Source organism: Hyperolius riggenbachi, chromosome 10 (assembly GCF_040937935.1).
Source record: "Hyperolius riggenbachi isolate aHypRig1 chromosome 10, aHypRig1.pri, whole genome shotgun sequence".
NCBI lineage: Eukaryota > Metazoa > Chordata > Amphibia > Anura > Hyperoliidae > Hyperolius > Hyperolius riggenbachi.
Genome location: NC_090655.1, coordinates 194062812 through 194079526, shown reverse-complemented (window position 1 = coordinate 194079526; position 16715 = coordinate 194062812). Strand labels below are relative to the sequence as shown.

At 43.0% G+C, this 16715-nt stretch overlaps 1 protein-coding gene across 1 annotated transcript in view; it reads right to left on the bottom strand.

Moving 5' to 3' along the window:
* Positions 1–12838, bottom strand: part of LOC137534137 (reticulon-4 receptor-like 2) — a 121584-nt gene extending 108746 nt beyond the window's left edge. The window contains exon 1 of the mRNA XM_068255513.1: positions 12326–12838. Coding sequence (XP_068111614.1) covers positions 12326–12356 — 31 coding nt within the window. The 5' untranslated portion in view covers positions 12357–12838. The remainder of the gene's footprint in view (positions 1–12325) is intronic.
* Between the last annotated feature and the right edge of the window lie 3877 nt (positions 12839–16715).

Here is a 16715-nt window from a genome sequence, read left to right as displayed (position 1 = left end):
AGGAAGCGGTAGGAAGGTAAGCAATATTGCTTGTTTAAATCATGAAGTAAATTACATAAATGCATGCCACTCCTCAGTCTTACAATAGCTAGCTAAAAAAAATGAGTCAAAGGCAAGGTTACCTAATAGTGGGGGGTGCTGGTGTTTTCCATCTGCAGTTGCCTGGCCTTCCACCACAAACAGCAGAAATGAAGTAGGTTGCTAGCTGGCAGCACAGCCAGTCTGAGATTGGCAATGAAAAATGCCACCACTCTACATTGCGATAAGTATTAGCTGAACAATTCTACCTAGTTACCAACCACAGACTCAGCATAGCAGCAGTGTGCGTTCACAGTGTCATCTTGGTTGGCTAGTGAGTCCGTGTGTCAGTCAATGAGTGACATCTGCAGTGGGGAGAAGATAGCTGCTACCAGTAACCCACCTTTCATTTATTTTCAAAAAGGTGAGGCGATTGACATTATCAGGTGAAAGTAATGAACGGTTATCCATGACCACTTTGCCAGTGGCACGGAAGGCTCTTTGGGACAGAACACTCGATTCTGTGGGTAAAAGGAACCTGATGACATACTGTGCCAACGTTGGGCAGGGCTTATCTGTATCCTGTTGAACTAGAATCAGATGGTGTCACTGACAAACCTCCTTCTCCTCCTCATAATAAATGCAGTTGTCACTTCCCGCCATAAAAGTGCCAAAGTAATTGCGCACCATGCGTTTTATCAGTTCTTGATGGCTAAGCCCCTGCTCCTCACTTGCTTGAGATGGCCACATTAGGTTTCTCCAGGCATCCATAAAATCATCGCTGCCATGTCCTGAAGTCTTGGATGTGTACATCCTGCTGCCTCTACTGCTGCTGCAATCGCTCAGGGGGGATGCGGTGGACTGAGATTCTGCCTGACTTTCCTGTGTGAATTATGGTGGTGTTGGGAAATCCTGCCAAGGTGCTGGCGTAGTAAACTGCTTAGGTGAGTCACCTTTGCTTTTGTCAGCTGCCAGGTTGGGTAGCAACTTTGTCATTTTCCCTTTATAGCGATGATCCAGAAGGGTGGAGTAAACATCCCGCTGTTTCATTGTGGAAATCCAGGAGTCCCTCTGCTACAGCTTCTACATCGGCAGCCACTGCTCATCGGTGAAAAATACCAGTAGTGAGGCTGTAGTAGCATAGGCCCTGGTGACTCCATGCATTATGCCAACCAAGTAATGCCGGATAGCCATCTTTTGCTCACACAGACAGGGGAGCATGTGCAGGGCATGTGCAGGGTGGAGTTCCACCTTGTTACAGTGTCACATATTAGTCTGCGCTGCAATAGTCACAGTTGCTGTTTGATTTTGCAGAGCATGGTGTTGGCAGATAGGGAGCGGTGAAAAAGGCTGCAGATGGAGCAAGCCTGTCTGAGTAAGTTCACTCACCTTGAGTACCTGTATATGAAATTCTGCACCACCAGGTTCAGTACATACACAAAGCAGGGCACATGCGTTATGGGTCGACTCCCAGGTTAAGCACAGCTACAAGGCTGGCATTGTTGCAAAACACTTGTCCCATTGTGAGTTAGGAGGGCGCCAGCCAAGTGCAAACCTTTTTCTGCAAAGCAGAATACAGCTCATGGGCAGTGTCTTTTAGAAGGAGTCTTGGAAGGGGGTGCTGGTACAAGACTGCAAGAGCAGGAGGAGTAAGAGGAGGAGAGGGATGGTCCATGCTTTCCCACCACACCCCTCAGCCGGGGGTTCCAGGTACTTCAATGCACGTTGTAGACTACTGCACACTGAGTGATACAAGGTGACCCAGTGTGCCATGAAGGACACTTAGCATCCCACTCCGTGCCCGGTTGTCCAGTTGTCCATGGTGATGTGGACCTGGCTGGACACCAAATATGATCATTTACATGACAGGACCTTCAAAACATGTTCATAGAGGGAGGGCACACCCTGTTGGGCGCTTTCCAACGCCACTTGGCAAAGGCCTTCAGGTCAAGGAAGGGAACTGAGTCAAATATGCTGTGGGGCAGTAGCTGCAAGTTGATTTGAGCATTCTGGTCAATTACTCTCTGATTGGTGCCTAGGTCTGAAACTTTTCACAGACCTCCTCTGGTTGACTGATAGGAGTGGGAACTAGGGGTGCTGAGGCAGTCACTGGAGTAACCTGCTTGCTTGGACAAATGCTGTCTGATGCCATTTCACCTGTGGCTACTGCCTGGTACTTCCTCACCGCTGGAAGTCTGGCTTACACCAACCTCCTTAGATGCAGTACCAATGGCAACCATTAGAGGTGGAGCTAGACATGGTGATGCAGTGGTTTTACCAGCTTCCACAGAACAAATCTACTGCTCCACTGTCCCTTTCAGGGATGTGGTACCCAAAAGTGAGTGTGCATGTCCTCCGTGGATCACCCTGCGCAAAGTTTGAAGATTGCTACACACTCATCATCTTCTTCCGAATGGAAAAAGGCTTACATTGAAGAGCTGCATGTAACTGATTTCCTGCTGTTTTCCTGCTGGTTGCCCTGTGTCTCCTCCACCTTCCCAACGGTCACACACTCTCTAACGATTGCCCTGCTTGGACCCACGCCTCTGTCTTCTGCTGTTTGGGACCCACATGAGGTGTAATGGCATCCTCTTCCATCTCCAGCCTGCTGCCTCTTCTCTACCTCTGTTTCTGAATTGCTGCTAGCCCTTACACACAACTGTGTAGAGAAGGACGGTGGGTGAAACTAAGGTTATGGAGTACCAGGTAATCATACTCCAAGAGAGAGCAGGCCCATTAATTTCCCATTATATGTGTATGCACTGCATCTGCCTGGCTCCCTTAGCTCACTGTACGTTATTAACATATATTAATTAAAAACAGGAAGGTGTACTGTGCATAGTATTGCACCTTGGATACTAAATGGGGAAGCAGGAAATGTGGGTGCTTGCGGCTAATGGACTATTTGGGCGACCCATAGGCGCTAATGCAAAATATCAGCTATTGGGCACCAAAAGCAGAAATTTGGGTGCCCGATAAATAGCGGATGCCTGGGCAGTGCAATCAAAATTTTTCAGTTTGAGAATTATCGTTTTCAAATCTGTTTTGAGAATTATCATTTTGTAAATGATCATTTTAAAATGTATTGCTTTAGACATTGATTGTTTTTTGTATTACCAGTAACTTTATTTGTGGTGGAGGAAGGGGTTATAGGGTTAGGTGTCAGCAAGAGGGGGTTTAGGGTTAGGCATCAGAAGGGGGTTTTGGGGTTAGGCGTCAGGAAGGGGGGTCTTAGGGTTAGGTGTCAATAAGGAGGGTTTTAGGTTTAGGCCTCGAGGAGGGAGGGTTCTGTGTGAGAGTAGGGTTAGGTTTAGTTGTATTAAAATATCAGTAATATTTACCAATGTTTTACTATCATCCTTATGATATATTTTCGTTTTCATTGTTATAGACAATATTTTGCAATTTCGGCTTCACCCCATGCCCTTTTTAATACCGTTATTTTAACATATTTATTATCCTAATGCAGATAAAGATACAATAAAAAAACATTGTTATAAATGACATTTTGAAATTTTGGCTTAACCCCGCACCCTTTTAATACTTTTCATCACCATTGTGGTATGCTCCTATTTCTGTGGATGTCCAACACAACGGATCAAGTGTGAAAGTAGCCTGAAACTATATATTTCATAGAAGAGATTACCAAAACAATATATGAAATATTGTATTAAGTGTACCTGTAGGGAAAAAAATTTCCCCTACGAGGCATTTACCTCAGGAGGGGGAAGGCTGGATCCTCCATAGACTTCCCCTGTCCTCCTCCTCTTCTAGCCCGATGCAGCGCTGGGGCCCCCATAAAACCACTAGTCAACAGCTAGTCAACAGCTTGTGCACATGCAGAATCACAAACCCGTCTGCACCTGCATGGTAGCAAGGACCCGAGCGGGCCTGGCTTTTTCCACCTGAGCGGAATGGAAAAAGCCATCTGAGCGTCTTTTTCCACCTGAGTGTCTGCTCTACAGCGCAGGTGAAGTGGGGCTACACTTTGGAGGTATTATTGCTGGATCGGGGAGCATGGAAGAAACCCCTGAAGGATCCAGAGGCTTCCCCCTCCTGAGTTAAGCACCCAAAATGGGCTGCAGCAAACCTCACAGGAAGGGCCGGCCCTAGACTTTTTGCCGCCTGAGGCAAAATTAGAAAAAATTGCCGCCGCCCCCCACCTGGGGGGGGGGGGGGGGGCGAGCTGGGGGGGTAGCTGGCAGAAAGGGGGTATTGGCCTAGCGGTGGGGAGGGGGGTCGGACCCCCCCCTTCCTCGCCTGGGTCCCCCGATCTGCGCTGCTCTTCCAGCGTTAAACCAGCGTGCATATCATTAAGAGGCAACTGGCGGGGGAATCACTCACCTCTTCCGCGTTCCATCGTGCGTTCCACTGACGTCACTTCCTGCAAGGCCGTCCACTTACAATACAGTGGGCGGCGTTGCCGAAAGTGACGTCAGTGGAGCACACAATGGAACGCGGAAGAGGTGAGTGATTCCCCCGCCCGTTGCCTCTTAATGATATGCACGCTGGTTTAACGCTGGAGGAGCAGCGCAGATCGGGGGACCCAGGCCGACCCCCCTCCCCACCGCTAGGCCCAATACCCCCTTTCTGCCAGCTACCCCTCCAGCTCGGCGAGCGGCCCCCAGCATCCAAGGACAGGCGGGTGCCGCCCCCCCAGATCAGCCGCCTGAGGCAAATGTTTCACCCCGCCTCATGAGAGGGCCGGCCCTGCTCACAGGTTTGCTTTAATGAAGAGAATATGCTAATTGTGAATTTGATGCAATCATCACATTTGAAAAGCATAGGTATAATTTGGTGGAACATCTTTCAACTAAATTAGTTCATAATCAGGGATGCTCATCTCCGGACTCGGATGAAATCCGGATAGTTGTTATCCGGATTTCATCCGGTTAAATCAAATCACCTGTGCGGGGTGGGCGGGGAGGTTAATCTTACCCATCTGACGTCTTCTTAGGTCCGTCCCTCGGCGCCTCCCACGATGCGGTCCAATTGGCTGTCACGTGATTACAAACACTTCCTCCTTTCGGGTTAGGGGAAGTGTTTTTAGTCACGTGACGCGTGTGGACTGCATCGTGGGAGGTGCCGAGGGACGGACCTAAGAAGACATCATATGGGCAAGATTAACCTCCCCGCCCACCCCGCACAGGTGATTTGATTTAACCAGATGAATTCCGGATAACAACTATCCGGATTTCAACCGAGTCCGGAGTTGAGCATCCCTGTTTATAATAGAGCCATAACTTGATTGGGTAGCCCCCCCCCCACCACCCCAAAATAAAAGAAAAAAAGAGAATCCAATACACAACAATTCTGCATAGAACTTCATGGGACAAAAGTGCAACAATTTTGGAATAACATTCCTGAAACTAAAATGTCACTAACATCTACGGTACTCACAGGTGAAACGTGAAATATTTGAATATGATGCAAAAGTTAATTTATTTCAGTAGCTCAACTTAAAAGGTGAAACTAATGCAGTATATGAAATAGACTCATTACATGCAAAGCAAGATATTTCAAGCCTTTATTTGTTATAATTTATGAGAACTCCAAAATCAGTATATCAGACTATTACATTATTGTGAAAATTTTCAATATTCTAGTCTTATGCCGTGCATACACGGCTCGTTTTATGCGCCGGATCGAGCCAGCGGCTCGATGCCGCCACATCCCCGCTCGTCCGCGCGGATCGATTGCCACTCGTCCCCGCCGGCGCTTCCTTATTACTGCTCGATTCCCTGCCATTGTCCGCCGGCGGGAATTGAGCAGGTGCGGGTCGAACAGCATGATCGGGCCAGCTTAATATTATCAGCTGGCCTGATCAGCTGGTCGATACACGGTACAGAAACGTACCGTGTATCCCCAGCATTAAAGTGCCAGACTGTAATTAGCTAATTAATCCAAAACACCTGCAAAGGGTTCCTATTTCATATATTAGTTTTACTTTTTACGTTCAATTACTGAAATAAACTTTTGCACGATATTCCAATTTTTCAAGTTTCACCTGTAATATCTGTTAAAGATTCAGGGAATATGGAAAAAATTGTGGCATCAAAGAGACTGCTCTGTATTTAAAACAGACGCAATACTGTACTGGAAATCACTGACCCAGGACCATTTCCAGAAAACATTTTATGTGAACAGAGTTTGCCACTGCATTAAAAAATTATGTTAAACTCAAAGAATATGTTATATACTGTATAAACATGTTGCAGGAATACCGCCATCTTCTCTGGGCCCATATTCATCAGATATGGACAGAGGCAAAATGGAAAAAAGTCTTGTGGTCTCACAAATAAGAAAATTTGAAGACAGTGCCAAACCACAATCTACATTTACAACAACAGCAGCATGGCTGACGAAAGTCTAGATTTAATTGTCACCCATAAACATGTAGAAATAAGATAAAATGCTGCAATAATATATACTGCCCACAAGGATAAGATAAACTGATTTGAGCAAAAAGAGTGCAGCTATAAGATAAAATTAATAACTATACATTGTTTACCATAAACATACATAGGTAATATATAGACACAAGCTAGGTCAATAAAACACACACATACACAACAAATCTGACTAGAAAATGGCATTCAGAATATATCAAATATCCTGATACTAGCACAAGATCATAAATAACTAATATCGTAAGGATTCAATCAAACTCACAGACCCAGCAGGTCAAGATCCACAGTTACATAACTCTCAACTTTTGGAGCCAGTAAAAAAGGACACTAGGACTACAGCACTGCAACATCCCAATTTTGCATGCGGTGCACCCCCTATACAGTCCATGCAGGTGAAAGAAGCCATCCTTGACCACTTGAGGACCATGGTGTTAAACCCCCCCTTGGGCCACTTCAGCTTTAAGGCCTAGCTGCAGGGTCGCACAACTCAGCACACAAGTGACTCCCCCCCCCTTTTCTCCCCACCAACCAGCTCTCTGTTGGTGGGGTCTGATCGCTCCCCCCTTGTTGTTTTTTTTAATAAATATTTATTTTGTTATTTATTAAATAAATGTGTGGATTTTTTTATAATTTTTTCATCCCGCCCTCCCTTCCTCCCCCACCAGCCAATCAGCGTGATCGGCTGTCATAGGCTTCAGCCTATGACAGCCGATCACTTTTGTGCCTGCCAGGGGGACAGCCATGTCACATGGCTGTCCCCAGTACAGCGCTGTTGCAGATCGCAGCACTGTACAATGTTTATAGACGACGGTTTCACCGTCTAACAGTCTACGAGCAGCGATCGCCGCTAGGAGACTGAAGGCGGAGTGGAGCTCCGCCTTCCAAGTGGATAGGCGCTATCTCCTGCTAGCCCCCATAGAAGACCGTTCAAGCCAATCGGCGTGGAGCGGTCCTGGGGCTGCCGCCGCCATCACGCCACTTGGCATGGGGCGGTCGGCAAGGAGTTAAGCTGAAAACATAAACAGAAAAAACCCATTCGAGAAATTGCTACAATATTACAAAATTGGCAAAATCTACAGTTTGGTACATCCTGAGAAAGAAAGCAAGCACTGGTGAATTCAGTGATGCAAAAAGACCTGGACGGCCACAGAAAAAAACAGTGGTAGATGATCACAAAATCATTTCCATGGCAAAGAGAAACCCCTTCACAACAGGCAACCAAGTGAACAATACTCTCCATGGGGTAGGTGTATTGATATCCAAGTCTACCATAAAGATAAGAATGCATGAAAGTAAAAACAGAGGGTGCACTGCAAAGTTCAATCCACTCATAAGCCTCAAGAATAGAAAGCCTAGATTGGGTTTTGCTACAGAACATCTAAAAAAGCCAGCACAGTTCTGGAAAAAAAATTGTTTGGACCAAAAAGCAAAATCAACTTCTACCAGATTGATGGCAATAAAAATGTATGGAGAAGATGTGGAACAGCTCATTATCCGAAGCATACCACATCATCTGTAAAACACAGTGGAGGCAGCGTGACGGCTTGGGTGTGTGTGGCTGCCAGTGACACTGGGACACTAATGTTTATTGATGATATGACACAGGACAGAGGCAGTCCAATGAATTCTGAGGTGTACAAAGACACACTGTCTGCTCAAATCCAGCTAAATGCACTCAAATTGATTGGGCAGCGTTTCATGATACGGGTGGACAATGAACAAAAACATACAGCCAAAAGCAACCCATACGTTTATTAAAGCAAAGAAGTGGAAAATTCTTGAATGGCCAAGTCAGTCACTTGATGATCTTAACACAATTGAGTATGTATTTCACTTGTAGAGGATGACTAAACTTCAAACAAAAAGGCCCACAAGCAAACAGCAACTGGAAGGCCTAGCAGAGCATTACAAAGGAAGAAACCCAGCATCTGGTGATGCCCATGAGTTCAAGACTTCAGCCTGTCATTGCCAGCAATGGGTTTTCAACCAAGTATAATAAATGAACATTTTATTTCCAGTTATTTAATTTGTCCAATTACTTTTGAGCCCCTGAAATTAGGGATTGTTTAAAAAGGTTTAGTTGCCTCACATTGGGCTTGAAACAGCAGCACAGTTTAATGACAGCAGAGTCCTGCACACACTATGCAGCCATCGTATGCGCAGTTAAATTACGCTGGGCTCAGATAGTTAAAAGAGTGCTTTGGATGCTCCACTGAACACGCACGGAGCCCGGTGGTCCAGTAGCTTCAAAGTACGATATTCCTGCACTTTGACTGGCCCTATAGCCTGGCTACATAGCGTGCGCAGGGAATTATAACACTCTCTGCTGTCATTCAACTGGGCTGCTGTAGCAGCACAGCTTAGTTAATAAAGCGCTCTTTTATGTAAATGTTTTGTTCACCCCACTGAATTGACTAGTTTTATTTAAAATTTATTGTGGTAATGTACAGAACCAAAATTAGAAAAAAAATGTCTCTGTCCAAATATTTATGGACCTCACTGTATATAAATTTGGAAGCTTTTAACCACCTTCAGATCCTTGGTGCATATAAATGTATGCTCCTATACATACTGCAGTGTTTTTGCCGCTGCTCGCCTGACGCCGTTCCAACGTGCACTGATCGGTGAATGGGAACATGTGTTCCCAAACTCGATGAGAGTGCTTGTAATGAACGATCACTGGCATCAGTGAGATACCTGTGATCATTCATAAAATGAAAGTAAAACACACACAGCATTTCCGGTGTACTGTTAACAGTACAAAGGATTAAGTGTTGGGATATCTAAAAGACAAAAGTAAAAATACAGTTACATACATTAAAATACAGTAAAAAAAATAAATCATCATTAGCTATTAATCCCTTCTACTCCCCTTTCCCCACAGATAACCCCCCCCCCCCCCTTTCCCAAAAAAAAAAAAAACTTGTAAAAAAAAAAAAGCATTTAAAAAATACATAAATAGTTAACTTACGGGCTCAGCTTTTTTAATATGTTTGTCATGAGGGTATATTGCTGTTATCTTTGCAAATAAGGGCTTATAATCATTGATATAATATAAATAAATTATAGGCTTGTAAATAGTGATGGATATAAAACTGCAAAAATGCACCTTTATTTCCAAATAAAATATTGTCAGCATACATTGTATTAGGGACATCATTCAAATGTTGTAATAAACAGGACAAATGGGTAAATAAAATGTGTGTTTTAACTACAGTAGCACTTTTTATTTTCAATCTATAAAGGATGAAAACTGCGAATTAATGACTTTTTCATTTTTTTTTATTATTTTTAAAATGCATAGGAAATACAAAAATTATTAGCAAAAAGTACCACCCAAAGAAAGCCTAGCCCCCCCCCCCCCCCCCAAAAAAAAATAGATCCATTTTGGTGTTATAAGTAGTGATAACGGTATTGGGGAATGAATGGGAGGAGTGAATTTAAAATTGCTCTGGTTTTTAAGGGGAAATGATGAGGTAGGAAAGTGGTTACAGAAAAAAAAGACACAAGGGACAATTTGGGGCAGCAAAATGATTACCCTAGCAAAATGTATTTACGTTGTAAGAAAAGATTTTACCACAATTTTTTTTTTTAATCTTATGATAGGTTACCCATAGCATCCATTGATCCTTGTTCTTTGTTGTGCGCAAAAGCATGTGTGCGTATATTTCCAACTAAGTAAGAATATAATGCCTTGCTTCAATAAGACCTATATAGGTCTGAGGTAATAAGGAGACAATGACATTAACTCCAATTCCATTGGTAACATTGTCAGTATGTCTGTAAGCAGCTGAAACTTTATCTACTAGCATAAAATATTCACCAGACGGTAAACTATCCACCTCATTACGTCATGCCTGTTAATAATAATCCAACAGCATCCAATCTTCTCACCTTTTCCTGTTATGTATATCTGTCAGCCCTTGGAAATAATATACGTAGAGTCAATAAGAAATATTTTCATGTCTTAGTAATTTACAAATCCACTGATACTTGTGTGCTGTTGTGAACAAGATTCACATTTAGAGCCATTTCTAGTGACAAATATTTTCAGAGGCAAATACGAAAAACTTGCGAGTCTCAGAAAATAAATTCATACTTGTAATGGTTGGCGCATGTTTACTCTTACCGCCACTAAATTTTTATTTATATATTTAAAACATCTTGCTTTCTCAGCATGCCTGCTAACATTGTTTTGTTTTTTTGCAGTTTGGTTATTCAAATGGAGCAGACAATCACAGTAGATCTGTTGATTGGCTAACCTGGAAAGCAAATTGGTTAATGTACAGATTAAATGGTTCTTTGGACCTCTTCCCAGTTCACATTATGTTTTTTTGGAGAATATGTACTGTCACCACTTCTAAATTACCATTATTTAGCCAACCACCAGTTTTCAAAGCTTTATTAGAGCAATGGGACATACAAAAATGTGTAACTGGTTATAATTTAGAACTACGTAACTACAAGTTGCTGCTGCGTGCCATGACTGTAAGTAACTCCATTGTTAGATAACAGCAGCAAGTACGACTAGAGATGTATAGCTTCTACAGGTCCATGCAGTGTTAAGGAGTAAGATTAATTTGTTATATTACTGAAGACATTTATAGTATGTGATATTTACATGACCCAGCATTCTCATGACATCAATAACAACAAGAATGAGAGAAACATGTCATTATAAAAGAGACAATGGGAACAGGAATATTTCAGGTAACAAGTTAGGTTGCCTGAATGTTTTGATTAAATAAAAAGATCAGGGCAAGAAGTCAAAGACTGATAACAGCTTAGACACCTTCCCAGAGTCCTATTTTAAAATTCCGAGATGCTAACTGCATGGAGTTTGTAGGCTCTTTCTGTGCTTGTGTTAATTTCCAACTGGTGCTCCATTTTCCAATCAAAAAACCTACTGGAAGGGGCAATATATTATGAAGGGAACTGATGGGCAATTGATAATGTAATGTGTATGACGTGATGCAGAAATGGTGGTAGGGTTTCGTAAGCATGCAATAAGTATACTGAAGGTTCCGGTCCTGATCGTAGAAAACTGAAACTGCAAAAGATGTACATTTTTTAACCTATCCCTCTCCCCCTAGCCCTTTCTTCTTTTACATTTAAGTCATGCTTTTCCACACTATCAACAGTGTCACATTTTCTAAAGATAGAGTTATAATGTTACAGTAGAAAAGCTTATAAACTCTATGATAGTGTACATTGCACCACTTATGTTTGCATCTCTGATCTTATAAACAGAATTAATAACAAAAGCTGAATTTAATATCTGGAAAAAAAATTTCTTTGTGCTATAAAAATAATCAAAACAAAGGGGAATTTACCAAATTTAAATTCAAATTTAAAGCTCAATTTAAGTTGTTGTTTTTATCCACAGGAAGGTAAAACAAAACTCTATAATTTTTAATGGACATTTTTTTCAAATTTGAGAGTGTCATTTTAAGTGAAGGACTTTTGGCAACGGCTTTCCTAGAAGCACCCCATCATGACCTCCCTCCTTTGCTCCGTCCTCCCTCCTAAAACTTTTAATTATGGTCCTCGGAAATGTCTTACTATCCCTCTGCACTGATCATGTATGTACTAATACATTTCTGTTGTTTTTTTTTTCTTTAGCTTCTTGCCCCCCTTTATTTACAGGATCATCTAGTAACTAGTGTCTGGTGGTCTAGAAGATTTTCCAGATAACAGTGTTAAAATTCAGTACCCATAGCAACAAGTCAACAATCATCGCATATGAACTGTAGTAAAATGATTATAAGTAAAACCTGTTTAGATGATATGAGTTACTGTACATGTTTTTTTTCACATCCTCATTTTACTAACTTACTGGATTCTACATCTCAGTTGAGCATACAGAGAATAAATACATGTAATACATTTAGTCTTACCTTGCAAGGTGAGCTTACAGTCTGTTTGCATCCTTATCTTTGGAGAGTCTGAAAGGTGTTCTGCGAGAGGGGTTAATGTAACAAAAGCAAAGCAGAAGAAAAGGGAGGAGAGACAGTGGGAATGGTTTCTGTAAGTAGATCTGTAGCCTAACCACACACAGAGAGCGTATTGCTGCTGCACAGAGCCTGGCTACAGCTCAAGTCCTGAGCTTCTTCTACTACTGTGTCTATGCTGTGTTTTTAAAGGTACAATGCAGTCAAACATGAACATATTGCATTTAACTTCATGTAAGGATTCAGGCAACATGCTCAATATTTATTTTATTGTGTGTATCCTAGAATGCATCTTATCTAACGTGCATATTTTGGGCCCTGAATGTGAATATCATTAAAAAAAATAGAATTAAAATGTTAAAGGTTCATAGGACTGCAGATATGTGAGATAAGAGCCTAATAGTATATACTCTTTGTGCAGCACATTTCTGATATACTGATTTTTGCACTTGTTCTGCATGACAAAGACTATGCAGAGAGTGCTCCTCCTATCTAGGGGACAGGAAACACAAAGATATTAAAGTGTTCACCCTATCCCAAGGGACAGGAAATCACTGTGTCTTCCTTGCTGCAGTGCATGCTGGATGGGGATTTTTTGCCGAATCTCGTCACCTGCCCAGGGGAAGCCTGATAGGTGGATTTTGGAGCTGGCAAGTGGTGGGCTGGTGGTATTTTTATCACTTGACCTGGATCAATGTGGCTGATGATCTCACTTACGATTGGGACCTAGTAAAAAGGTGACAAGCTTTTTCCCCTGATGTTTTATAACTTCAACTCTCTTGTTTCTTCAGGATTTCTTAGTAGCACCTGTGAACTCAGGCTTGGCAGAAAAAGCTGAGCACCTTCGGCTTTGTGTTAGTGCACAGGTGAGAGCTGTCTGCGCCTATGCAGTGGAGATGGGCTCCGTAGACAAGGCCTTGTTGATGGGCTTGTGGGAATATCAGTGCTGGAACAGCAAGGAGGAGGGTGCTGGGGGAAGCCTCAGGAGGACCCAGAAGCTTCTCTCTCTTAAGTTAAAGAGACTCTGTAACAAAAATTTCATCCTATTTTCTACCATCCTACAAGTTCCTAAACCTATTCTAATGTGCTCTGGCTTACTGCAGCACTTTCTACTATCACCGTCTCTGTAATAAATCAATGTATATTCCCCTGTCGGTCTTATCGCCCTGTGTCTGGAAGGCTGCCAACTCTTCAGTGTGATCTGCTATGCACGCCCCTCCCCCAGGCCCCTCTATGCACACTCCCGTGTGTGTGTTATTTACATAAGCCAGCAGTGTCTCTGCTCTATGATATCAGTGAGACAAGAGAGCTGGATAAATCGTCCTCTGTTAGGCTGTAAAAGGAGCTGGCTGACACATACTGAGGAATTACAGACACGGGCAGAGCTGTCTGCAGGAAGAAACAATTAGCCTCACAGCCTGTCACTCTTCAGTGCATGAGAGCTGCAGGGGGACAGAAGGTAAACACACAAATGATCTCCTGAAATTCAAAAGGAAGGCTGTATACAGCCTGCTTGTGTGTGGATGTATTTTCCATGTGTGGACATACTGTACATTAACCTACTTCCTGTTTTGGTGGCCATTTTGTTTGTTTATAAACAAACTTTTTAAAACTGTTTTTGACTACTTTTAATGCGGCGGGGAGCAGCAAAATTGTGACAGAGGAGAATAGGAGATGTCCCCTAATGCACTGGTATGTTTACTTTTGTGCGATTTTAACAATACAGATTCTCTTTAAGTACAAAAAATTGGGGTGCTTTTTTTCTTTCAGGGTCTCTTTAAATGACCATACATGCCTCCTCCTCCTCCATCTGTTGCTTTTTTTATGGATTTGCGGCTGATGAGAGGGTGTTGCTCTAGAGTAAAGCTGAGGTTGGAGATTGATTGGGGGAGGGGGCGCTGAGGGGCCTGCTTCCCTTCTCCCTAATTTGAAAATTCATGCTGCTAAAGAGCAACACTAAATGTAATTTATCTTCTTAAAAAAACAGAAGTTATATGTAGAAACTCAACTTTAAGAACTTTAAGTGAGCAGCTGTTTACCATGCTGCGTCCCTATTGAATATTCAAATCATTGCTTCATACACTTAAAGAAAACCTGAACTGAAAATTAAAAGTCAAAATAAACATACACAAGTCATACTTACCTCCCGTGTAGTCTACTCCTCAATCCCTTTCTCCTCTCCTGCGTCCTGTTTGTCCACTGTGATCAAGGGAATTCGCCATCTTCCATTTTGAAAATGGCCATTACCCCATAACAGCTTTCTGGTCAGCACACTGTTAAACTGTAATATCACCCACTTGAGCCATAGGGATACATGGCACATCAGTTGTCCTCTCAGCTATAACTGACAGCAACTGATATGTAACTGACAGCAACTGATATATTTCAATTCTGACAAAATGTTGTCAGAACTGGAAGGGATCATTGTCAAAAGAAAATGGTGAGCTTCTGAGAAGAACTGATGGCAAGATAACTATGTAATGTTCATTTCAAGTTACCTCGTGTGTTTATTTTAAATATTTTTTCTCAGTTCAGGTTCCCTTTAAATAAAGCTAGGATCACATCAAGAACCACTGGGGTATAGCAAGTTTATAGATTGTACATTTTAACCCTTTCCCTGAGAGCCGATTTGTCCTAAATGCGAACATCTACTGCTAAGCAGGCAGCTGGAGCACTTTTCAGCCACAGTTGGCAGTTAAAGCCACATAAACTCCACATGCATACAGCCTGTTCCACCCTTTTTGCTCCTTATCAGTGCATGTCAAGGATTGACAGTGCCCTGTGGGATAAGGGTTCTGAAAAGTTCTACAGAATACCCAGACAACTCATGGTGACCAAGAACCACTTTGGTAAGGTATAGGGGACTACAAAAGACCAAAAAAGCCTTTTGCTAGAATGCAACGCTGACTATTATTTGCCTTCTTAAAAGACAGAAGCTAAATGCAAAAACTCAACTTTAAGAGAGCAACTGGTTTCCCATGATGCATCACTGCTGAATGAGGATGTGCATTCTCTTCATGCCTTTAAAGCCATGCTCACATCCAGAACCACTGATCTACAGCAAGCCTATAGCTTATATTTTACAGAGCCCTGTCATGCATACAGCCTTTTCCAGACATTTAGGCCTTTATGAGGGCATGATAGGGATTGACATGGCCCTGTGGGATAGGGCATGGACCAGTGCTACAGAATACCCAGACAGCTTATTGTTACCCAGAACCACTGGGAAGGTAAAGGGGACTACAAGAGACCAAAAAGCCCTCCTGCTAGGAAGCTACACTGAGTATAATGTGAAAGTCAGGAACCATAGGGGGCTACAACAGACTGAAAAGCCCTTCTGCTTAAAAGAAACGGTGAGCATAATTTGCTTTCCTTAAAAGTCAGGGACACTGGTGTGTGAAGGGAGGCTGGTGCAGGAATAATCTCACCTGATCTGATGGCTGGCAGTCCAGTATAGGAAAAGCCAGCAAGATAGGATGTGTCAGCGGGTTGCTATATGCAGAACGGACAGCTACCCCAGTGCCTATCACCACCCTGAGGAGACGGATAACTTGCTGCAACAAGCCTGGTCCCCGGCTAGTGGAACGCATGCCTCCTTCGCTGGCTTCTCCTATACTGGACTGCCAGCCATCAGATCAGGTGAGATTATTCCTGCACCAGCCTCCCTTCACACACCAGAGTCCCTGAGTGCGCTCTCCATTTGTGTCCTTCTACAGATCGCTCTATAGTCACCGAGGTGGACCAAAGAGCAGCACCAACCTCTATGTGGGACCTGACCAATTCAATTACAGCGATCTGACCGCTCCCCCTGTAAAAGTTACTGGGGTCTTCTAATAATCATATTATCTAATAATATGTGGCAGTGCAGAATACTGTATAGCAGGACATATGCACCAGAAATATAACTTAATACTAACTACAAAAGAAATCCAAATCTATGCAAAAAAGGTCCAAGCAAACTGACCAGGCGGCATGCATGGCTAGGTGGAAAAGCCCTTTTACAGACCTGTAGGCATCCGTGGAGCGGGGACCGGGACAGCGTGGCATCCCATGCAGGCAGCATGAGGCTCCCCCGACAGTTTCGCTGGCTTCTGGCATTCTCAAAAGTTATTTTCATACCCTTATATTCTATTAACTTTCCTCCCCAGCTTTCTCCAAGGAGATAATCAGTGACATAACTGAGGAGCTTGGGGGCCCCGGTGGGAGTTTTACATGGGGCCCCAAGCATTCTATTGATATGGAGCCCCAAAACATACCAAGAACAGCAGCAGTGTCAGAGAGGTGTAATCAGAGTGGAAAAATAGCTTATTTTAGGATAGTGGTAATAGGATTACCA